General features: G+C 37.4%; 2 protein-coding genes across 3 annotated transcripts; both read right to left on the reverse strand.

Annotated features, from left to right (window-relative positions):
* Positions 1-10,547: 10,547 nt before the first annotated feature.
* Positions 10,548-24,127, reverse strand: LOC148066333 (odorant receptor 131-2-like). 2 transcript variants are annotated; one of them, XM_087807233.1, is made up of 3 exons: positions 24,073-24,127; positions 10,919-11,676; positions 10,548-10,807 (listed from the first exon to the last, which is right to left on the reverse strand). In XM_087807233.1, the coding sequence occupies exons 2-3, from the start codon at positions 11,641-11,643 to the stop codon at positions 10,708-10,710; spliced, it is 825 nt and encodes a 274-aa protein (XP_087663359.1). In that variant the 5' UTR covers positions 11,644-11,676; positions 24,073-24,127; the 3' UTR covers positions 10,548-10,707. The 2 variants fall into 2 exon arrangements, with proteins under 2 accessions (XP_087663359.1, XP_087663358.1); XM_087807232.1 differs by having other exon boundaries at positions 10,548-11,676.
* Positions 23,093-24,037, reverse strand: LOC148066334 (odorant receptor 131-2-like). Its single transcript, XM_087808148.1, has 2 exons — positions 23,311-24,037; positions 23,093-23,202 (listed from the first exon to the last, which is right to left on the reverse strand). The coding sequence occupies exons 1-2, from the start codon at positions 24,035-24,037 to the stop codon at positions 23,093-23,095; spliced, it is 837 nt and encodes a 278-aa protein (XP_087664274.1).
* Positions 24,128-25,181: the final 1,054 nt, after the last annotated feature.

Here is a 25,181-nt window from a genome sequence, read left to right on the forward strand (position 1 = left end):
TAGAATTGAATTTTAGATTATTTCCATGATGGGATGTGCTGTAGGTTTACAAGTTTGTGTTCACTATGTTACAAATATTACTCACTTACTTCACATTTGAAATCACTTGGCAGGAACCACAGAGATAAGGTTTCATGTCAAGCAGGTCTGGAGTTCTGGGCACTTCCATGCAAAAACAAAACAAAAACATACTAGTGCTGCCTTTTAAATATAATAATTAAATAAATACAAGCAAGTATACTTGATCATTCAGAGATAAGCTCTCCATGTTTCCTTCATCCATTGTTTTATGGTGTTTCCATCTGGTTTACCTCTTTATGCTGGAATTTCAAATACTTTTCATTATTATTTGATATATATTCTTTCATTTATAGAAAACGACAACAGATCAAATCCCTCATCCAAAAGGGTTAAAATAAACGTATACCTATATACTTAAATACGTTAAATATGTTATCTGTATTGATATGCGGAAGCGATAAATGAAATCAATATCTTGAATATTAATAAAATAAATCGCCTACCATGACCTACCAATATAGCAAACTTTTTATAAGAATATAAATATATTTTCGTCCTTTCAAAATAACAAATAAAATACGTGTGTGAGTCGCATTTTAATTAAAAAAAGCTATTCAGTGTTTTAGCGAACTAGCTCTCGTGTTAACGCACCACAGAAAGTTACATTACACGCAATGAAACATTATTTATGAGTCTTAAAGCAATAATTATATCTTACCTCAATAGACGAGTGACGCGCACCTTGTTCCGTCAAGTTACTGCACAAACGTGAGGACAAAAACGCTTGTTCTGAGACAAATAACAACAAGTGACGTCAACATCCAGAGGTTTGGAGGAAGTTGTGTGTTTGGAGGAAGTTTGAAAACTTTTTACCTGACGCTGAAACTACAGAACTGAACTCGGTCTTTATACAATCACATCTACAATTGTATTCCATGACGCTTTTAAACAAACAAGCACAATATTTATATAAGTTTTATTCCTGTGGTGTGACGGCTCTACATTCCGTGCACATTCATTTTCTACGTCTGGGCTTTGTAAAAAATTAAGGTCAAATACAGATTAAATGCGCATTTTTCAAGTTAAATAAACAAGGAACATTTATTAGGAACTGGATCATTACTTTGTCAATGTGTGTTTTTCTAAACTCCCGTTTATTAGCGTGTGTGACGTCACCTCTGCAGGATCGCGATTAATGTTGACAAACGTCACGTAGACGCTCATAATCGCAGCTAAATAAAAAGAAAACATATGTCCGTAAACGCAATCTCAATGAAAGATTCTATTTTTATACAAAAGCGCACTGGATTATAAAGAGGATCAAGCGAAATAGCACATCAAGACTTTATTTTACTCATTCATAAAACAATGTCAACATTGTGGAGTTGTAACGCCTAAAAATATACAAAATAGTCACTTTTACAGGATTTTTAAAGCATGTATTACTCCGCGAGAGCCTCTTGACTTCCGCGATGCGTGAACAATCCAAGCTTTAAAAAATACAAATGAAGCATTTTTTACCGATTTATGGTGATTATTAAGCACAATCGGGGGTAGAATCGCACTGTTGACATTAAACATTTCAAGTGCGCTTCATAGTTTTAGAATTACGGTAGCCAAATGACAACAGTCTTACGTCACGTCACGTTACTATGGCAACGAATAGTTGGGGGACGGGTCAAATGTTACCCAGGTCGTTTGAATCCGACGTCGGGGATTGCTCTGTATATTACTGGGTGACCCGGGTAGGCTAAAACCGACGTTTTTGTCCCCCCTCTAACGTCACCCTAGTGACGCCTGGGGGGAATTGCACAGTGTCGGACAGTATGATGCCTCGGGTGTGAGGACGTGTTGATTAACCATATTACTTAAGGAAGCCTGAACTGATGGACCCCAAAAGAAGTTGCCCTGACCATACGAAGGACATTTCACTTTGCATTACTTAATGTACCACTACGTTCTACTGTGTTAACCTTTCATGAAAATAGTAAGTAAGTAAGTAATATTTATTTATATAGCGCTTTTCGAGACCAGGGTTCTGACAAAGCGCTTAAACAATCAAAACAATACTCAAAAAAGTACATACTTTAAAGATCAAGATAATACTGAGAACAACACAGGAGTTCGAGAAATTCAAGGAAAAGCCTGAACAAATAGAAACGTCTTAAGATGTTTCTTAAAGGAGTCAGTAGACTCCATCAAGCGCAAAGAGAGAGGAAGATCGTTCCAAAGCTTAGGAGCAACAGCCTGAAAAGATTTTTCTCCTCTGGTCCTGAGCCGTGTGCGTGGAACCATAAGTAGATTTTGATCCACAGACCTCAGAGCCCGAGCTGGGGTGTAAGGCTGGATCAGATCAGTGATGTAAGGAGGAGCCTGACCATGAATAGCTCTGAAAGTAAGAACCAGAATTTTAAAGTTGATCCTGAAAGAAACTGGAAGCCAGTGAAGAGTTTTAAGGACCGGAGAGATGTGAGTTCTTCTACTTGAGCGGGTCAGAATTCTCGCTGCAGAGTTCTGAATCAACTGCAGACAAGACAGCTCCTTCTTGTTAAGACATGAAAACAAACTGTTGCAAGCTCCAGATCATGTTCCGACAACATTTTCCTAAGTTTAGAGATTTTTCTCAGTTGAAGGAAACAGTTTCTGGTCAGTTTTCTGCAATGTAGAACAAGAGACATGTCTTTATCAAATACAACACCCAGGTTTCTCAGGCTCAGTTTGACAGACTGACCTAAGTCACCCAAGTACTGACTCAACCCTGGAATCTTATCATCAGGAGCAATCACCAGTGTTTCCGTTTTGTCCACATTTAGCTGTAGAGTGTTTTCACTCAGCCACTGTTTGATTTCTAGCAAACAATTGACTAAGCTGTTCAGCCTCTGGGGCTCAGTTGGATCAAAAGAGCAGTAGAGCTGGATGTCATCAGCAAAAATGTGATAAGAAACATCTGGAAATCTCTGAATGATTTTACCGAGGGGAATCAAGTACAGCAAAAACAATAAAGGACCCAGAACAGAACCTTGAGGGACTCCACACAACAGATCTGCCGATTCAGACCTCATTTGATTGGCAGATACACTAAAACTGCGCCCAGAAAGGTAAGATGAGAACCATTCTAACACAGACCCAGACAGTCCCACTTCATCCCTCAGTCTTCTCAGCAGGATCTGGTGATCAACTGTGTCAAAGGCTGAGGACAGATCCAAGAGAACCAGAACAGTGAATTTACCAGAGTCAGCCGACATCATGATAACACTGGACACTTTCAATAAAGCTGTCTCCGTAGAGTGATGTTTACGGAAGCCAGACTGAAACTTCTCATGGATGTCGCTCTGATCCAGGAACAAAGACAGCTGCTCAGACACCACCTTCTCCAAGATCTTGGACAAGAAAGGGAGCTTAGAAATAGGCCTGAAATTACTGAGGTCAGTTGGGTCTAAGCCTGGCTTTTTTGAGCAGAGGCTCCACAATGGCATGTTTAAATGCATTGTGAAAAACCCCTGTGGAAAGGGAGAGGTTCACCATATTGGTAACCCAGGGGCCAATTACATCAAATACTTTGATAAAAAGCCTACACGGAAGGACGTCATCTGAGCAAGAGGAGGGTTTCATCTTGTTCACTAGTGCCGAAATATCACCCAAAAATACAGCAGTGAAGGAGGACCAAGAGGAGGAGAGGGGCTCAGAGACAGTAGGGGTTCCAAACAAAGGGGGAGAGATTTTCTCTTTGATCAATTTAATTTTGTCAATGAAAAATCTCAACAATGCATTGCTGTCAGCTTCACAGAAGACAGGCGTGATTTGAGGAGCAGGAGACACGAGAGAATTAATCGTGTCAAACAAAACTTTGGGGTTTTTCCTATTTGCTGCTACCAGTTTTCTGATGTAATCAGATCTAGCAGTTTCTACCATCTCATTGTAAGAAGTCATCAGATCCCTGAGGTGAAGTCTATGCACCTCAAGTTTCGTGGAATTCCAGAGACGCTCAGTCTTTCGACAAAGTCTCTTCAGACTCAGGAGATCTTCATTTGTCCAAGGGCACCGTTTTTTCTGAATTTTCGTTACATTGAAAGTTCGATTTAACAGGTGCCACTTGATCCAGTATTTCAACACAATGATCAGTGAAACAGTGAATCAAACTGTCCACGTCTGGGCAGTCATCAAAGGAAAAACTGTCTGCAGTATCGGCTGAGATGACACGCCTCTGAGACCTAACTTTCAAAGGCTTAGGTTCAGAGATGAAGTCCAGGTTAAACAAGACAAGAGAATGATCACTCAGATGGACATCATGTACAGATACATTAGAAATGTCCAGGCCAAGAGTAAAAACTAAGTCTAAAATGTGGCCTTTTTGATGAGTGGGTTCAGAAACATGTTGCTCAAAATTAAAGGCTTCTGTTAAAGTTAAAAGTTCTTTAGCAGAACAAGATGTGACGTCATCAACATGAAGATTAAAGTCTCCAAGAATAAGGACAGATTCCATTTGAATAAAAGATAAGAAGTCACTAAAGTCTTTCAAGAACATCGCCGCAGGACCAGGCGGACGGTAGATTGACACACAATAGAAAGGTCTTGTAGAACCAACCAAGATCATCTGAGATTCAAAAGAAGTGAATTCCTGTGTCTGAATCACTTTGCAAGAACAACTCTCCCTAAAAACAGTAGCAAGACCTCCTCCACGACCAGAGAGGCGAGGCTTTCCCAGGACAGCACTCCCTACTGGACAGAGTTTGTTCAGATGAATAAACTCTTCCTCTCTCTGCCAAGTCTCAGAAAGACATAATAAATCCAAATTAACTCTTGTGAAAAGATCATTAAGAATAAAGGATTTATTAGTAATGGAGCGAACATTAAGAAGTCCCACATTCAGCACCGATGATGTCACTGACGACGCCGCGTCACTGACAGGCGCGCAGAGCGGGATCTTTTGAAGCGAATAGCGGTCACGTGGGTACCAGCTCTCACTGAAGTTCAACTCGGTAGTAAAAGCCGAATTAAAGAGAGGAAATGAAAAAAATCTTACCACCTTTAGTTGAGGTCTGGACAGACGGCAGCGCTGATGTGTCGTCAAACTCTGCCGCGAGAGGAATGTCGATCAAACATCGATGACGTCCGATGACGTCAGAGTTGTTCCGAGCGATCGCGACTGCGCGTCTCATCCTGACCTGAACTCCAGACCAACTCGATCGCTTGTGGAAATCGCCCGGTACCCGAGAGATCAAACGATATTCCACAGAGTCCGAGTCGATGAGAAGCGGAGCCGGAAACATATTCACCGGACATTGGTAACGGTCGCGGTTATAATCGTCCATCGACTCTCTGATGTTGAAAAGAGCATCACGATCATAGATCCGAGATGCTTGAGACATATCTTTAGTGATATGAGCATAATATCCGGACAAATAGTTGTTAAAACGACTGTTTTTGGCAATTATTGCAGGAGCTTACGTTCAAGCAGCCGATCAAAGGCTCACTGGAACCGGAAAATGCTTCAGGGTCAGTGAATATCCATACTTAGCAATCTAGTGGGAAACATGAACCATGGTACGTTTGTATAATCAAACAATACTAATCCTTCGGTACACTAGTTACAGGTAGTCGACTGTAGACATGGAACTATCATCTTGCCATGTCTGTTCAATCCTGTGACCTGATTCCCATTCTGTAATGAGTGTTAAAGCTATAAAGACAACAGTTGGATAGTTGAGGAATGTGGAGTAGAGCCAAATTATAGGCAGCATTGAGTTACTATTCATCGACCATTCAGAACCATTGAAGACTTTCAACGGGCTATACAGTTTAAAACTTCTTATCATCCATCATCCCATTTCTTTAATAAATCTATAAAATTTTTCATCATTGTACACATATTCTTTTTGCTGTTTTAAGTTTTGATCAATTTAAGATCCTCTTTTTCAGTAAAGAACATTATTCACGCTACGATAGTGCTTTAGATCATGAGATTGATTAAAAAAATCTTGCTATATAATTCACTAATAAGATGATTTAATTAATTATTTTATAGTTTCCTTTGTACTAGAATTTAAAGGTTGTGCTCTGACTTCAGGTATACTTACCTATAGGTATTTTAAAGTTAATGTTACACCCAGCAACTCCAGGCCTGCTCGAGCTCCTGCTTATAGTCTTCTTGCTTCTGCTTCAAGTCTCCATGCTTCCTGGTCGCTGAATCGTCTGCCATACCTCCTCGTCCAGTGCCTGCATCTTCCTGCTCCAGTCATCCTGTCCTTCTGCACTCCAAGTTAAGTTCCCTAAGTTTTGCCCTGTCCTAGTTTTATTTTGCTTTGTTCTAGTTTTATCATTTAGTACTTCAGTTCCTTTGGGCAGATTGTGTTTTGTTTTGTGCATTAGCTTAGTTGTGTTTTTAGTTTTAGTTTTCTGTTAGCATAAGCATCCTTAGTGCCCCCGCCTGCCTGCTGCTTATTTGTGTTGAATAAATTGATCCACACTGAACTTGTTTCTTGGGTTTTGCTTGCGCCTGGGTCTCTCTGATTTTCGGTAACAGTTCATTCTACCAGAATCTACACGTTCTGAAATTATAAGGCTACAATCATTACAGTAGTAATATATACTGCATGTCCTGTGTTGTTGTGTGAAGGATTTAAGAAGTAGACAGAGGCTTTATTGAACAACTCCCAGAGTTCATTCCTGCTGTGCAGATAACAACACACTGGATCCGGAAGCTGAACTTTGACCTCGCTATTCTCGCGATCCAAACTGTTACCATAACAATGTGAACACGAACATGCTTGCCATCATTTTGGCTTAACTGAGTTAACTAAAGAACTCAAGCCACTAGATATTGGTGTAAAATGGGTGTTCAAAGTTAAAGTAAGTAAGTAAGTAAGTAATATTTATTTATATAGCGCTTTTCGAGACCAGGGTCACAAAGCGCTTTAACAATCAAAAACAATACTCAAAACAGTACATACTTCAAAGATCAAGACAACACCGAGAACAACACAGGAGTTCGAGAAATTCAAGGAAAAGCCTGAACAAATAGAAACGTCTTAAGATGTTTCTTAAAGGAGTCAGTAGACTCCATCAAGCGCAAAGAGAGAGGAAGATTGTTCCAAAGCTTAGGAGCAACAGCCTGAAAAGATTTTTCTCCTCTGGTCCTGAGCCGTGTGCGTGGAACCATAAGTAGATTCTGATCCACAGACCTCAGAGACCGAGCTGGGGTGTAAGGCTGGATCAGATCAGTGGTGTAAGGAGGAGCCTGACCATGAATAGCTCTGAAAGTAAGAACCAGAATTTTAAAGTTGATCCTGAAAGAAACTGGAAGCCAGTGAAGAGTTTTAAGGATCGGAGAAATGTGAGTTCTCCTACTTGAGCGGGTCAGAATTCTCGCTGCAGAGTTCTGAATCAACTGCAGACGAGACAGCTCCTTCTTGTTAAGACATGAAAACAAACTGTTACAATAGTCCAGACGAGAAGAAACAAACGCATGGATTACAAGCTCCAGATCATGTTGTGACAACATTTTCCTAAGTTTAGAGATTTTTCTCAGTTGAAGGAAACAGTTTCTGGTCAGTTTTCTGCAGTGTTGAACAAGAGACATGTCTTTATCAAATACAACACCCAGGTTTCTCAGGCTCAGTTTGACAGACTGACCTAAGTCACCCAAGTACTGACTCAACCCTGGAATCTTATCATCAGGAGCAATCACCAGAGTTTCAGTTTTGTCCACATTAAGCTGTAAAGTGTTTTCACTCAGCCATTGTTTGATTTCTAGCAAACAATTGACTAAGCTGTTCAGCCTTTGGGGCTCAGTTGGGTCAAAAGAGCAGTAGAGCTGGATGTCATCAGCAACAATGTGATAAGAAACATCTGGAAATCTCTGAATGATTTTACCAAGGGGAATCAAGTACAGCAAAAACAATAAAGGACCCAGAACAGAACCTTGAGGGACTCCACACAACAGATCTGCCGATTCAGACCTCATTTGATTGGCAGATACACTAAAACTGCGCCCAGAAAGGTAAGATGAGAACCATTCTAACACAGACCCAGACAGTCCCACTTCATCCCTCAGTCTTCTCAGCAGGATCTGGTGATCAACTGTGTCAAAGGCTGACGACAGATCCAAGAGAACCAGAACAGTGAATTTACCAGAGTCAGCCGACATCATGATGTCACTGGACACTTTCAATAAAGCTGTCTCCGTAGAGTGATGTTTACGGAAGCCAGACTGAAACTTCTCATGGATGTCGCTCTGATCCAGGAACAAAGACAGCTGCTCGGACACCACCTTCTCCAAGATCTTGGACAAGAAAGGGAGCTTAGAAATAGGCCTGAAATTACTGAGGTCAGTTGGGTCTAAGCCTGGTTTTTTGAGCAGAGGCTCCACAATGGCATGTTTAAATGCATTGGGAAAAACCCCTGTGGAAAGGGAGAGGTTCACCATATTGGTAACCCAGGGGCCAATTACATCAAATACTTTGATAAAAAGCCTACAAGGAAGGACGTCATCTGAGCAAGAGGAGGGTTTCATCTTGTTCACTAGTGCTGAAATATCACCCAAAGATACAGCAGTGAAGGATGACCAAGAGGAGGAGATGGGCTCAGAGACAGTAGGGGTTCCCAACAAAGGGGGAGAGATTTTCTCTTTGATCAATTTAATTTTGTCAATGAAAAATCTCAACAATGCATTGCTGTCAGCTTCACAGAAGACAGGCGTGATTTGAGGAGCAGGAGACACGAGAGAATTAATCGTATCAAACAAAACTTTGGGGTTTTTCCTAAAGTGCGAGCTGCATTAGAGCAGTGGATGACAGAAGGTGAACACACTTTCACCAAGACTTTGAAACTTGGATGTTGCAGATAAGGAATTTGAGGGTTTTTTTCGACGCAGAATGAACAATGAAAAAAACGATTGTTTTTTTACGTGTTGTAACTGAACAATTTTGTGTTTTTTTTTTTACGTTACAGCTGAACTGGGTGGAAAGTTATTGTGAACACCAACATTTGATTGACTGACTTATCAAAACACATTTTTTGAACAATGTGTCTTATAATCTGGTTCGCTTTATATGTGAAAAAGGTTTGAAAATGGATTAATTGACAGTGGCCCTTATAATCCAGTGCACCTTATAGTGTCGAAAATATGGTAAATTAATCAACGCTAGAATGTAATCTAGCATATTAAATTGCTTGTGTGAGGGACAGATGATTGCAATTTACACAAATACTGCATACACAAAAACACAACAACAAGCCCTGCACACAGTCACCTTGACTGTACCTTAAAACTCTGCATTGGCTGCCAGATTCTTTCAGGATCTGTTTTAAAATTCTGGTTCTTACTTTCAGAGCTGTTCATGGTCCTCTTTTCATCAATGATCTGATCCAGCCTTACACCCCATGTCGGGCTCTGAGGTCTGTGGATCAGAATCTGCTAATGGTTCCGCGCACACGCTTCCGGACCAGAGGAGAGAAATCCTTCCAGGCTGTTGGTCCTAAGTTTTGGAACGATCTTCCTCTCCCTCTGCGTTTGATTATCTTGGGGCTGCTGTGTTTGTCTCTTTGTTATCTTGGCCTTTTAAAGCATGTGTTTTAACTGTGTATTGTTTTGATTGTTTAAGCGCTTTGTAACCCTGGTCTGAGAAAAGCACTTTAAAAATAATAATTACATAATTATTTACTCACTTCAGACAAGCTCAGTTCAGTTCAGGACAACGATGGAAATGTGAGGAAAACATGTTTTTTTTTGCCTGGGAACGAGAATGGGGTCTGAGTTCAGTTGCCCAGGGCCTAAAATAACTGAGTAACTCCTGTATCCAATACTTTAATGTGACTAATGTAGAATTGTAAAATATTTTTTTAAGGCACTTTTATTGAAAAAATAAAAATTGAGATTGACTGATAAAAAAAACACCATTGTGATTTATGTAATCTAGTAATGTAGTATTTTTAATGTAGTTTTTATTTCTTCCAAAATGCTTTTTACCAGCTTATTTCCCTTTCCTATATACAAATATAATAACCGAATTACTAATTAATTTGTCTTCATAAAAATATAGATGAAAAAATAAAGATAGTATAACAAGTATGACAAGGGAGCATTTTCATAACATTGATTAACATAGAAAGTGAGTCTAAAAAAGATTAATGATTAAAGAAGTTTCATACATATTCTTTAAACAAATCAAGCCCTCATGCAGAAAAGAAAAGTTTTTTGTTTTTTTTAACTTGTTTATTGTCAATTCACATCAATCATAGATGACATATCCATAATATGTAGTATACATACAACAAGGTCCTCCTATTCAAGTCACCTACCTATCAGGTAGATACAAGAAACACAGCAATACAAAGGCAAATAAAAAATAAAAAAGAATACCAAAAATAAAATAAAAAAACAAACAAACAAACAAAAAAAGAAAACGAAAACAACAACAACCTTTACCTTGAGACAAGGGAGAAAAGTTTTAATCAGCTGTTTTTAAATCCACATTTAAAATAACAAACATTACATTAAAACAGAGCATATTTCCAGGATAAAGAGTCTTAAAATAGGCATTGCTGGACCTCATTGTGGATCTGGCCATTGATGCCGTCTAAATGTAAATTGAAGCTTGTGTTATTTTAACTACTTAACACAAAAACAAAGAAGATCAAGAAACCAGAGTATGAGTCAGAGTCCAGGACAGGAGAAGTAAAACAGAACTAATAAGAAATCATTACAGCGAGTCCACAGCAGAGGTTAGACAAGAGGAGGGGTCTGATGGTCTGATCTCTGAGACCGTAGATGAGGGGACTCAAACATCTGGGTAGAACAAAAACAACTACATACATGAAATTCATCATACGCACAAAACTGATCCAACTCATGACTTTAAACAGAAGAAGGGAAATAGGAACGAATATGGTGGAGGACAGACCGAGGACCAGCTGAAGCATGTGCAGCAGCAGAGTATTCTGAACCTTCCGCGAAGAAGTTTTGTCTGTGGAGGCTGACCTGGCTTCAATTAAAACAGCAATAAAACTGAAAATTATAATCAGACCCGCAAAGGAAAACAGAAAAATATTATATACTCGATCATATTTAGCAGCAACTGGAGTCAGCATCATGACAAATGTGTCACAAACTCTTTTCATTTCCAGACTCTCTAATTCTTCAAATGGAAACTGAGACATCAGCACAATACGGATCAGAACATTCACAAAAGAGAAAGTCCACACTAGAACGATGGCCACTGATGTGGATCTCATGGTGAAGATGGCTGAGTGTCTAAGTGGAAAACACACAGCCACATATCTTTCTATTGACATCACTCCCAGAGTCAGAGGAGAAATGTTTTCTGTTATCACAGCATAGAGGACCAGTAATCCACACACAGGATATGACAAGAAAACTCTGCTGTTGGACAAGACATACAAGACCTGACTGATCATCATGTAGAATGTGTCTGCAATCAGAAGGTTAGTCAGAAAAACATAACGTGACGTCTCTCTAAACACTGGCTTACTCCTCAGAGTGAACAAAATGATGACATTTATAGTTAACAACACAATACATGGGATACCAGTGAACACAGAGACCGTGATTCTCTCCAACTCTCCCTGATACTGCACAGCCACACTGCTGTTAGACACCATCATACATCTGCAGGATCAGAGTTAGAAACTTCAATGCTGATGAAAAAGACAATCAAACATGACCATATAGTCACCTTCCCTGTCCAAGAGTCAGCTCTTATTTAAACCTGAGATGGAAGGGAGGTTCCAGGTGTTCACCTGACTAGTTGAGTGACATAACCACCCTCAGATATTTCTTGACATGGAGTAACAGATGAGAACACAACAAGTTATATTGACCATATTATCACTTTGCCAAAATCGATGATTGTCTGATTTTTTTTATAAAAAAGCATAAAAATGACCCATTATTTATTCCATTTACTGTGGATAAAATTTACTTTTCTGGTTTTATTGATGCCTTTCTATAATTTTCTGATTTCCCAGTGATAGGTCATAAACCCACCATACCTACCCCTATTTGTGGTTCATTTTTTAACTTGATACTTTTCATGTTTGGTATTTTTGGTTATTCTTTCTTCAAACAACACTCAATAAGGGTTCAGGAACTGAGAACATTCATCATTGAAGCTTGGGATTATCATTTCCCATTCTTGCTTGATATAGTCAGCACTGGGTGACTACATCAAGGTGGTTACTTGGTCTCTCCCGATATTGAGGGTATTTCTTTATAGAAAAACTTGATTCTTTGAACTAAAAGTGTTTGTTGAAAATGAAACGACAACCTCTGCCTCACTTGTTGCTGACCCTACATGCATTTATTATTTATTATTAACTATTTCCTTAAGTGCCATTCCTAAGGAAGAGTTGTTCGTTATATCTTTAAATTCAAATTGTCATATTCTCACCACATCATGCCACATACTGTTGTATTTTGCGCTTCATAATTTTGAATCAGCTTGGGCACAGAGAAGGCGACGGTGTGTCTGGATGTAGTTGATATATGACTTTCAGTTGGATTTTATAGTTTTAACTTGAACTTTTAGATAAGGTGACAAGCTGTTTTGGCTGAGGGAAAATATCCAAATCCACTTAATTGGTCAACCTGTTGACACTCCTCCTGGACACATTCCCACCCAAACAAACCACAGCATGAAACGGGACACTGGCAACTAGAAACTGGTAGAACATGCAGACAACAACAATGACACTTCCGCTTCCGGTAAGCCTTTGATTGGCCTGCTTGAACGTGAGCTCTTGCAATAATTGCCAAAAACAGTCGTTTTAACGACTACTTGTCCGGATATTGTGCTCATATCACTAAAGATATGTCTCAAACATCTCGGCTCTATGATCGTGATGCTCTTTTCAACATCAGAGAGTTGTCAGAAAAACTGTTTGCAAAAGTTTTTACAGACAAATTCAGTTCAATAGCAAAATATTCAGACTCACACCAGTAAGAGATTTGTCTTCACTCCGGAGGGACAGCAGAACCAAGACGGATGTCAGATCTCACAGACTGCCAACGAAAGCTCTTTGTCCCCCCTCCTTTATTCAGTTTGTCCATAGTAAGATTCATTGTGCAGGTTACATCACAGCATCGGCATCAGCAGTTCAAAACAGTCTTACAGATAACACTCAAGGTTAGGGTGCATACCATAGTCATCTGCTCTTTCTCTGCTGCCCCCTCCCGACTCGTCCCCTCTCTTTCACTTGCCCTTGCTGACCCCTGATGGGATACATCTTGTGAGGAGTTTCAAACACATACACATTGTGCTAAAGCAATCAGTGGTTTCAAACACATATGCATTGTGGCAAAACAAACACATTAATATTGTGATAAAGAAGTAAGCAGTTTAAAACACATTAATATTGTAATAAAGCAATATTTCTTTCACAAGAGTCGATGGAGGATGTTAGGGGTTTTTGTGTTCCCATGAACCGACCCCTCCCCAGCCTCGTACATGGTGATGGAATGAAGGACAGACACATGGATGAGTTTAAGAAAAATGCTCGTTTAGTGAATTATGCAAAAGTCAGAGACAAACTTACGTGAACACGGGCGCTAGCAAGCAGAGAGATCTATCGCAGACATCTTCGAATGCCAGAACGCAAAGATCAGACAAAATGGTGGATCTTTATAGTAGAATATTCAGGTTAACGCCTCTAGTCAAATGTGAATGTAGGATTGGTCAGTAAGTGTAAACATTTGATTCTAAGATGGCCGGTTGCACGTGATCGTAGTGGAAATTTACCAAAAGTTGTTGTTTTCAAGAATCTGTTCCCAGCGACTTGTGTCCTTCAGAGTGAATTCTCAAACAGGTGTCCAGACGTCCTGGAATCTGGGATTGTTTAATCTTTCTGTGTGTGCAAGGCTTTGTGACCTCGGCCTTTGAGTTGTGAACCTGAGTTTAGTTTAAGTGAATGCAATGCAAGAATAGGATTATTTAATATGAATTAAATATGTAAGATTATCAGTTAATCAAGTGACTATTTGAAATGTGTGTTAAATCTAGGTGATTGATTACAGTAAAGTTGTCATTTCCTTACACTCCCCCTGATTGCATCATGAACTAATGATGCAATAAAACAAAGACAAGTCTGATTTCAAAATAATGATCGCGAATCTGATTATAAACTAAACATGCCAAACTATCATCCGTATAGTGCCACACAAAGATTACATATGGTGAGAAAGCAACAGAGGAAACACAGATGAATTTAATGGAAACAATTATACATTATGAGCATTTCTCTCAAATCACAAAAAAAAGAAAAAATCCAAAAAAAAAAAAAATAATAATAATAATTCCAAATTATGCTATGAATTAAAACTGAAGTAATAGAATGCCAAATCATCAAAAAACATATTCACAATAACTAACTCAAATCTAATAAGTCTATTTTGATAATAATTAGAGATAAGTAGAGATTTTGATAAAATATATATTGATATGGAGCCAGTATCCACTGCTTTGAAAAACCTCTTTAACGAGGTAAAAAGAAAGCAGCGGCCCCGTTTTCGGCGACTTGGATGTGGGCTCTTCGTGTGAGGTGTTGTTGACGTACTCCCCCGTCAACAGTGCATCATTGAGCTCGTCCTGCAACATAGGAAAGACATGAACAGCATCGCATTCTTTGGACAAATGAGAAACAATACATCTTTAAATCATGCTTTTTATTTAGAATTGACTCATACTACTTCATGCAGACAAAATTAACCCCTTCCTATTTACTACCCAAGTCAGAGAGATAGTAAAACACAGTCGTACCTTATTCTCGAGCTGTTTTCTACACCAAAAATTTAAACTAATTGAATGCAATCTGGACAGAGCTCCCTTCAGCAGTGTTGATCGACAGAACCGTGCAACAAGAATCACCAAACACGTAACAAACCTATTATCCAGCTAAGTATCTATCTAAGTCCTCCCCCTGAGGGACAAATAGAACAACCTAATTTATTTGTATTTAAAAAATGTTTTCTTGAATAACTTTATATCCAAATCTATTGTCAAATCATTTAATTAATCATAATACTCTTTGTATTAACTCTCTTAAATTAGATTAATTAATTATTAATTTAATTAAATTAAAATATATGACATTATTAGCTAAAAAAAATATTCTAAGCTTTGTTTAATCTTTATTATTCCTCTTAGATTTGGTTTGAAAGTCTATTGCTAAAGTAAATGGATAATATCAAATATAAAAAAGTGACTGTCAAAAGTAACCATTTCTGCATCCGTTTATTTATTCAAATTTGTTTTTTCTATATTAGCATTTCTATTGTTGGATTTCCGGACCTAAGTTTAACCAATTAATAAAAGACTAACTAAGACTTAATTTATGAATAATTAAAAAATTAAAAAATTAAAAATTAAAAAAAAAAAAAGTAAAAATCTACTCTATAAAATATTTTTCCGATTATAATTATAATGATTCATTCTTTTCTTTTTTTTTTCTTCTCCTTTGTTAGATATAGAACTCCTCTAAAATTTGTAACCTTATTTTCCATTATTAACCAATTCAATTTAATTTAATTTTAAGTGTCTTATCGTTACAACCAATTTATTATCTTTATTTTAAAGTTCCCCAAAGAACTGTTAAACTCTAGTATTTCAAATTGGTATTTATTTTAGGTTTATTCAGGTTCATTTTGTCATGTGGATGAAGACTAGTAATTTTCAATGCTTATGTAATTAAATTCCTTCAATAAATTACGCTAGTCCATATTTTAATTTAGAACTCAACTTGTTTATTTTCCATCAATCTCTTGCTCTAGTTCTTATTTTTTGATCAACTTAGATTAAAGGTAGATGTACCCTTAACAAAGTTAATTTAAAGATTGATATGATTCTGTAGTTTCTAAATAGATTATTTACTATTTTCTTTCCTGAAGGCATCATTTATTAATTTATTAATTTATTCTTACATTTTCCAGAGTCAATTTCTTTTCCCTGCTTTATATTTTTTGTTAATGTTTATAGTTGCCTTAGAATGTTAGAAACACATTTCCATTTCTTATTGAACTTTTTCAATTAATCAATTTCAGTTTTTAATTCCAAGTTTCACTTTTCATATTGTCTATTGTATTATTGGCTGCTATTCATGTAGATAAAAGTATTCTATTTTAATTTATTTAAAAAATACATCTTCTTAAATTGATTAATGATTAATTCTGAGAAATATGTTTAATCATAACAATATGTTTTCTGTTCTTTGAAACTTCCTCAATGTTTGGACATTTTCCAGCCCATTTGATTGTCCTTTTAAATATATAACACCAATATGTACCTTCTTTTAGCTTTAAGTAAAGTCTTATTAGTTTGTGGGAAGTTGTATTTTTCGCAAATCATGATTTCTTGTGTTTGGTAATTTAAACATCTTAACTATTTCAAAACATGTCCAAAGAGTAGTTTCCTAAAACTACATTTGTTCATATATATATTTAAAAGTATGCTAGTCAAGTTTTTAGTTTTACTCATGCTGGCTCATGTTTCTTGTTCACCTTCTAAGAAGGAGATCTTTTGATATATTTAAAAGTCTGCAGTGGACAGTGGCTTCTTATTTCTCCCTCACTGGAGGGCTTCTCAACACCACCTCTAACAGGATAAGAATGATCAGAAGTTATGAGAAGGTCAGTTATGCATCTATTCAGGCGGTGATGAGGATATTGTGTGTGTGTCATGGGTTGTGTATTCATAACTTTGATCTGTGGATGTCTGTTAAAGTTTGTCATGTGTTTTATTTGAATAAACCTTGAAGTTAGCAGAGAGTTCAAATTATCAGTATGTTTTGACTTCATGGAGAGAGAGAAACAGAGGCGGGTGTTCGAGAGAATTCTTTCACTCTCTCACACACAGGGAGCAGGTTGTAGCAGAGACACTTTTTTATCTTATTCAATTTAAAATTTAAGTCATGTGTTTGTTTGTTTGTCTGTGAGATCACTGTGTTATTTGTAATATCTATGTGAATGTCTAAGATTGTTGTGTGAGTTCAAATCTGTTTATGAATGTTATAGTTAATTAGATCAGGTGTGAGTCAGACCTCTTTGATTATTTACCCACAACAGAAATACAGTATCTATTCTAGATTACTATTTTGCTTATCTTAACTAGTTTCTTTAATTAATATTCACTTCAATGAGATTTCCTCTTGGTCTATAGGTGTTTGGTTTATGCAACTAGAGAGAAGAATGTCATATTAATATTTCTCAGTGTTTCTTTTAATTTATCTCTTAATCTATTTTTTTTTTTGACCTTTCCTCCTACAGTATTTTAGTCTTTTTTTTTTCCATTTTCACTATTTTAAGTCTAATTACCAAAGAACAATAACATAAATTTCACTCGCATCAATATGGAGTGGCTTAGTATAGTATAGTCTAGTCTCTATAGTATATTCTTTATTGTCTATTCTCTATAGTCTAGTTTCTGGAGGTGACAAGTCAGCAGCCCTAGACAGAGTCACTTTTAATTAGTTTAAATAAAATTCTGCATCAGTCGACCTCACACGTTTTCGTTTTGTTTTCTTATGGCTGCTTTCATCATAGCTCTGAGTGGAGCAATCAGAGTATGTTATTCTGGGATTAATTTTTTACTGTTACATCTTAAGATATCATGTCTCTAACAGGCTAGATTTGTATGCTTTTTTCGTCAAATCGCAAACAACTTTGCATTTCTTAATCATGTGTCTCAGGGCCATAGCTTCTCCACCAGCAACCACAGCAGGAGCAACACGAGGGACAGAAGTGTCAGAGAGAGCCTAGAGAACACCTTGTTCGTTTGTTAGTTCAGCAGCCACACCATCACGACCCACAAAAATGTCATTGCAGACAAGAGTCAAGTTCATGTTTGTGACCAGATCGTGCCATTTATCTTCATAATCACGTTCATCATCATCCCAGACATAGTTCATAGTGCAGTGTGGGGGTACCAAAGGTGGATCATAGGAATGAAGTCTCAAAAGTCTTTTCAAGATCAGGGAAATCAGATGTTCAATCACATTGAACCAGTACAGCTGCCTGCCTCTCTGGAGCAGAAGTTCATTCTTGGTGGAGAGTTGGGCGAGGTTGAGTTATTGTTTGTTCAGCTCAAATTGCTTCAATTTGCGCCATTGTCAACCAAAATTCTTTGTTTGTCTCCATACCCTCGTCCTCTTCTCCTGCCACACCCATGCACTCCAGCCAGTGGCCAATCGGGAGCTATGATAGGACCCTAGAACTATCATCAACTATCATCTCTCTATTTTTAGAGAAGCTCTTTCATGTCTTTAAGTGGAATCTTAATTAGCTGTATCAAGCTCAATGAGAGCACTTTGTTTAACTATTTTATTTATTATGAATTCTCAGAAATCATTGATGTGAGTAACCCACTCATAAGATTTACCATTAGGTTAAAACAGAGTAAAGTTTCTTATTTTTCTTCCCTGTCAGGAGCCTTAACTTGTCACCTGTAGTAAAAGTTACTTTTGTCTTAAAAAGAGGAGTTCAATAAATGAATAGAACAAATTAATAATATTAATAATATGAATAATAATGCTAATAATAATAATAGCTAAAGAAGCAATTACCATAATAAACAATTAAATGAAAATATAAAAGAGGAAGAATCTAAAAATCTAAATTAAGAACCAAAACTTTAATTAACTAATTCAAAATATTATAAAATCAGAGATAAGTAAAACAAAATAGTAAATTAAGATATTAATAATAAAAATAATAAAATTAAAATTAATGGAATAATTTGAAAATAAATGCAATTAGATCTAATCACATATATACTAATTAATTAAAATGATTAAAGTCAAAACAATTCTCAATTAACAACTTTTATTTATTTAACTTCCTAATTAGTTGCATATATATTTACAGTATGTGTATATATATATATATATATACACTATTTAAAGTAATAATTGAAAAACTAAGAAAACAGAATAAACTGCAATTGATTCAATAATTAAATAATTACACCAATTGAGTCAGAACAAAAGTCAATTAAGAAGTAAACAAAGAGCAAACCAGCAGGGGGCAGCATAGCAAATACAACACCAAAGATCAGAAATTGAGAGTAGAAAAAGAGAAAACAGGAACTAGATAACAACAAACGTATACATGTGCAAGCAGTCAATGACACACTTGTTTTAGATAAGCAGTATTAGCAAGACAAAACACCAAAAGTTACACGCAATGTGACCAATTGTAAGTTGATCAATTGACAATGTGAAATAGGAAGAGAGGATGGTCAAGATCATTAATACGTGTGCCAACAATCAATCAATGGTAATTGTGTTATTGTTATTGAACACAGCAGAAGAAGGAGGAAATTGAAATGTGAGTTGGTTTGTTTTCTTCTTAAACCAATTATACCACTAATTAACTGTATATATTCATATATACCTTAATTAAGAAACAGGATTAATAGTAAAAGTCAACAAAGAATGTTACTTTATAAAGAGAAAAGATAATTATATCAAACCCAATAGTGAATATAATTCAAGATGACGTAAGAATGTGTGTGCGTTTAAAGAAGACATGAATACAATGGGTGGGTCGGTGAGGAAAAGAGGGAAGTCTCAAAAGTTCAACCTCCAAGCGAAACCACTCCCACCAAAAAGGAAACTTTCTTTCGGAGCTCAGTTGGCCTTGCAGTAGCTGACCAGACAAGTCTGCCAAGCAGCAGTGTTCTTATCAGCAAGAGATAGTGTCCAAAGACACACGAACCTGCACTCTCAGCTGAGTCACAGAAAGTCTGAGATTTCACACAAATGAATGCTAATTTTTTACAGGTACCGCAGCGAGAAAAAAAAATATTCAAAAGATAAAAATATACAGACACAGACAATTTAAACAAAACAATATGTCATGACAATACGACGACAACAGTATTTTACCAAAACAGGTCAGAGAGACACACTATGCTACGTGGTACGAGACTCTTACCAGCCTGTCATGTCTAAAGTGTCGAAGTCATAATGGCGGGAGCCCCTCGACCGCTCAATTAGCTTCCAAACACCCTGGATAGGAGACCCCTCAACTCATACATCTATTTCAACCCCTGTCGAACTAACTCTAACCTAATCACCAATGAGACTTTGTCCATCACCGTGATTGTTCGGAAAAAATTAACTAGCCCTAACTATACTGCCAAATACCTGTGGAGCCCCTCGACGCAGAAACAATGAGATCTAACTGGCCTACACACCCACAGCTGGCAGAGTCTTCAGACCAGGATATTGAGAGAGACCCCTTAAATCACCACATATCCCCAAATTTATGATAGCTACTCGGCTTACCGAAAAGGTACGTCTACCATAATCAACCATAGGCCAAGTATCCTAACTAGTTTAGGAATCTAAAATTAAAAATGTCAGACGCCCCGTAGAGGGAGCAACTTATACTTCCACCCCTACTCTGAATTCCCAAGGGTTACCAGGTCGTGGAACCGTCTCCTCTGCCTATCAATTCAACTTAAATTCTAATCAACGTTTTTTCTTCAAAACTTCAACCCGGGACACGATAATGTCGTCTACACTTAAAACAACAACAAACAACAAAAGACCATGCAATACCCCAAAAAACGGGCATTAGCTTATTAAAGCACTATTGAAATATATAATCTAAATTTGTGACAGAACCAGAGACTTACGTTTATTCTTCCAGGCAACCAAAACTAATATAAAATATAAATATAAGTAATCTTTCCTAACCAAAAATATAAACTTAAAAAATATATGTAAAAAATAAGATAAAATCTTTCTCACCTGATTCCTGAAGTAAGGTATAGTTGCCGCGCGGCCTGGTTGCCTTGAGAAAAATCAGCTCAGAGCTCGTCTCGGAATCGAAAAGGCCTTCAAACCATCAGTCCACGCCAAAGGTCACGGCAGCAAGTTGTGGGTATTTTGTGTTCTGGTGAACCGACCCCTCCCCAGTCTCGTACGTGGTGGTGGAAAATGAAGGACAGACACATGGATGAGTTTAAGAAAAAATGCTTGTTTAGTGAATTATGCAAAAATCAGAGACAACTTACGTGAACACGGGCGCTAGCAAGCAGAGAGATCTATCGCACTTTGAATGCCAGAACGCAAAGATCTCACAAAATGGTGGATCTTTATAGTAGAATATCCAGGTTAACGCCTCTAGTCAATTGTACATGTAGGATTGGTCAGTAACTGTAAACACTTGATTCTAATGATGGCCGTCGCACGTGGTCGTCAAGGAAATTTACCAAAGGTTGTTGTCTTCTAGAGAGAGTCTGTTCCCAGCGACTTGCTGGTCTGTTGTGTCTTTCAGTGTGAGTTCTCAAACAGGTTCCCACAGAATTGCTGGGATTGTTTAATCTTTCTGTGTGTGTGCAAGGCTTAATTTGACCTGGGCCTGTGAGTTGTTGCAGTCAGTGAATGCAATGCAAGAAAATGATTATTTAATATGAATTAAATATAAAAGATTATCAGTTAATCAAGTGACTATTTGAAATGTTTGTTAAATCTAGATGATTGATTACAGTAAAGTTGTAATTTCCTTACAGTACCTTAAATGTAGTATTCTCTTGGTGAAATTCCCAGAGTGGCGTTGTCTGGCAACTATAATTGTGAATTCTTATATATTTACACCAACCCATCCGTGCTTGTGCCGCCACACAAGCAAGACACTGTTTGTGATTACCCCAGACACACTATACCTGTGGAAACATTTTACCTCAAAGCTGCCCACACGCACAATTGTTCGCAGCTGATATGGTCTGTATGCAAAGATATTTTTGGCTGCAAACAAAAAAATAAATAAATTCAACCACAGATTTAGTTTTTTGTTCATTATAATGTATTGAAGAACTCAGTCCTCTGCTTCTCTCTTGAATTCTGCGCATTTGTTTGATCCAAGGAAGAGTGAAACTTTGAATTAATACAAAACATTTATTTAGGGTCAAATTATTTTTGAAAAATAGGCCATGCAAGACAATTACAAAAATCAAGATACAAAGATAACAAAAATGCAGATTATTCAGAAATGTAGAAACTATTAAAAAAAGTTCAAATTACAAAAAAAAATTCACTCCAAAGTCCGAGCATTAGGTCCACTCTTCCTCAAATCCTGTACACCCACCAGATCCTCCCAGGAAGTGGTCCAGAACCTCCAGACTTGTCTTCCTTTCATTTGCCTCAATGGCGCTCCTCTTTCATTGGGTTTATGACCATTAACCCATAGCTGGATAAGGGCTCTATCTGACTCCATCTCTTAACATAAACAAAGTTAATGTTTTGTGTCTGTTTTCTCTTCTTATAAACCCTTACTCATATGACTATAAATTGAAACTTGGAGTGTAGGAACAGAAAAACATTCAGGGTCACAGAGTTCACACACTTTCAAAGCAGGATGTTAAAACTAATATACAGTAGTTCAACCTTGGTTTTTTTTAATGATAAAAGCAAATGTCATGAAGGTAAATACAATAATATATTTCAAAATTAGTTCTTATACAAAAGGTAATATTGTTAACATTAGCTTGTGAGTCTGAGGATATATCTTCAAATTTTAATAATTTCTTTATTATTTCCATTAAAATACCAGAATGTGTATGGATGTAATGCACATTGTTTTGGAAGCAGACTGCATTTTGTAAAAGGCACTAAAAATTTGGTTTTACAATAAATTATTTTATTTAGTTGTTTTCCATGTTAATACAGGATATAAAATAATTGTACCTGTTGTCCAGATAAGTTCACAGATAAATGTCAAAACCTTGTTATTATGATCACAAAAAATCTGACAGAACCTCTTACTAAAACATGAAAAAACAACTCTAAGATGGGATTTAATTTCAGCTGTAATTAATTTGTGAAAGAAACATGAACGCATCATTCTGAAGTACATTTGCTGGATGAATTTTCTTGATATGTGTACTGCTGGACATCATGGATCTGGCCTTTGATTGCTGTCTGAATGTGAACCAAATGTTTATTATTCCAACAATAACAAACACAAAGAAGGGGAGTCACAGATTGTTTGTGTTGAGGATCAAGAAAACCAGAGTCTGTATCAAGGTCCAGGACAGTAATAAGTAATAAGACAGTAGTACTATGGAAGGATCTTGGTCTTTACAGCTGGTTTGAGTCCACAGCAAAGGTAAGACAAGAGGATGGGTCGAATGGTCTGATCTCTGAGACCGTAGATGAGGGGACTCAAACTTCTAGGTAGAAAAAAAACAAAAACATACATGACAACCATCATACGCACAAAACCGATCCAACTCATGACTTGAAACAGAGTAACAAACACAGGAATATATATTGTGAAGGACAGACCAAGCAACAGCTGGATCATGTGCAGCAGCAGAGTTTTCTGAACCTTCCGAAATGACTTTTTGTCAGTGGAGGCTGACCTTGCTGCAACTGAAACTGAAGTTAAGCTCATAATAATAATAAAGCCCACAAAGGAAAACAGAAAAATGTTATATCCTCGATCATATTGAGCAGCAACTGGGGTCAACACAACTGCAAATGTGTCACAAACTCTTTTCATGTCCAGACTCTCTAATTCTTCAAATGGAAACTGACACATCAGCACGATACGAATCAGAACATTCACAAAAGAGAAAGTCCACACTATAAGGATGGACACTGCTGTGGATCTCACGGTGACAATGTTTGAGTGTTGTAGCGGATAACAAACAGCCACATATCTCTCCAAGGACATCACTGCCAGAGTCAGGGCAAAGATGCTTTCTGTGAGCATAGCATAGAGGATGAGTAATCCACACACAGGATATGAAAAGAAAACTCTGCTGTTAGCCAAGATGTACATGATCTGACTGATCATCATATAGAGAGTGTCTGCAATCAGAAGGTTAGTCAGAAGAATGTACCGTGATGTCTCTCTAAACACTAGTTTACTCCTCAGAGTGAACAAAATAATGATATTAATAGTTAACAACATAAAACAAGGCACACCAGTGAACACAGAGACCATGATTCTCTCCAACTCTCCCAGATACTGCACAGCAACACTGCTGTTAGACGTCATCATACAACTGCAGGGTCAGAGAAATAAACTTGAACGACATCTATTGCTGATGAAGAAAGACAATCAAACATGACCATATAGTCACCTTCCCTGACAAGAGTCAGCTGCAACCTGCTGTGTCTCCTCCATGTGGGAGGATGAGGTCAACAGCTCTGTAGCTCCTATTAAACCCTGAGGCTTTACTTGTCCACATGGAGACCAGGGGAGTGACAGACACAGTGCGAGTAAATTTTTTGTCTGGGGGGCAAGCCCTTCTGTTTCCTACACACCTTCTTGAACTAAGTAGAATATTTCTGTTTTTCGTGTTATGATTAACCCAACACGTCCTCAAACCCGAGGCGTCAAACCGTCCGACGTCGTGCAATTCCCCCCAGGCACTAGGGTGACGTTAGAGGGGGGACAAAAACGTTGGGTTTAGCCTACCCGGGTCACCCAGTAATATACAGAGCATCCCCGACGTCGGATTCAAACGACCCGGGTAACATTTGACGCGTCGCCCAACTATTCGTTGCCATTGTCACGTGACGTAACGTAACACTGTTGTCATTTGGCTACCGTAATTCTAAAACTATGAAGCGCACTTGAAATGTTTAATGTCAACAGTGCGATTTCTACCCCAGAGGCTCTCGCGGAGTAATACATGCTTAAAAGGTCCTGTAAAAGTGACTATTTTGTATATTTTTAGGTGTTACAACTCCACAATGTTGACATTGTTTTATGAATGAGTAAAATAAAGTCTGAATGTGCTACTTTGCTTGATCCTCTTTATAATCCGGTTCGCTTTTCTATAAAAATAGAATCTTTCATTGACATTGCGTTTATGGACATGTTTTCTTTTTATTTAGCTGCGATTATGAGCGTCTACGTGACGTTTGTCAACATTAATCGCGATCCTGCAGAGGTGACGTCACACACGCTAATAAACGGGAGTTTAGAAAAACACACATTGACAAAGTAATGATCCAGTTCCTAATAAATGTTCCTTCTTTATTTAATATGAAAAATGCGCATTTAATCTGTATTTGACCTTAATTTTTACGAAGCTCAGACGTAGAAAATGATCGTGCACGGAATGTAGAGCCATCACACCACAGGAATAAAACTTATATAAATATTGTGCTTGTTTGTTTAAAAGCGTCATGGA

The sequence above is a fragment of the Callionymus lyra genome, chromosome 14 (genome assembly GCF_982586985.1).
Source record: "Callionymus lyra chromosome 14, fCalLyr1.hap1.1, whole genome shotgun sequence".
NCBI classification, from domain to species: domain Eukaryota; kingdom Metazoa; phylum Chordata; class Actinopteri; order Syngnathiformes; family Callionymidae; genus Callionymus; species Callionymus lyra.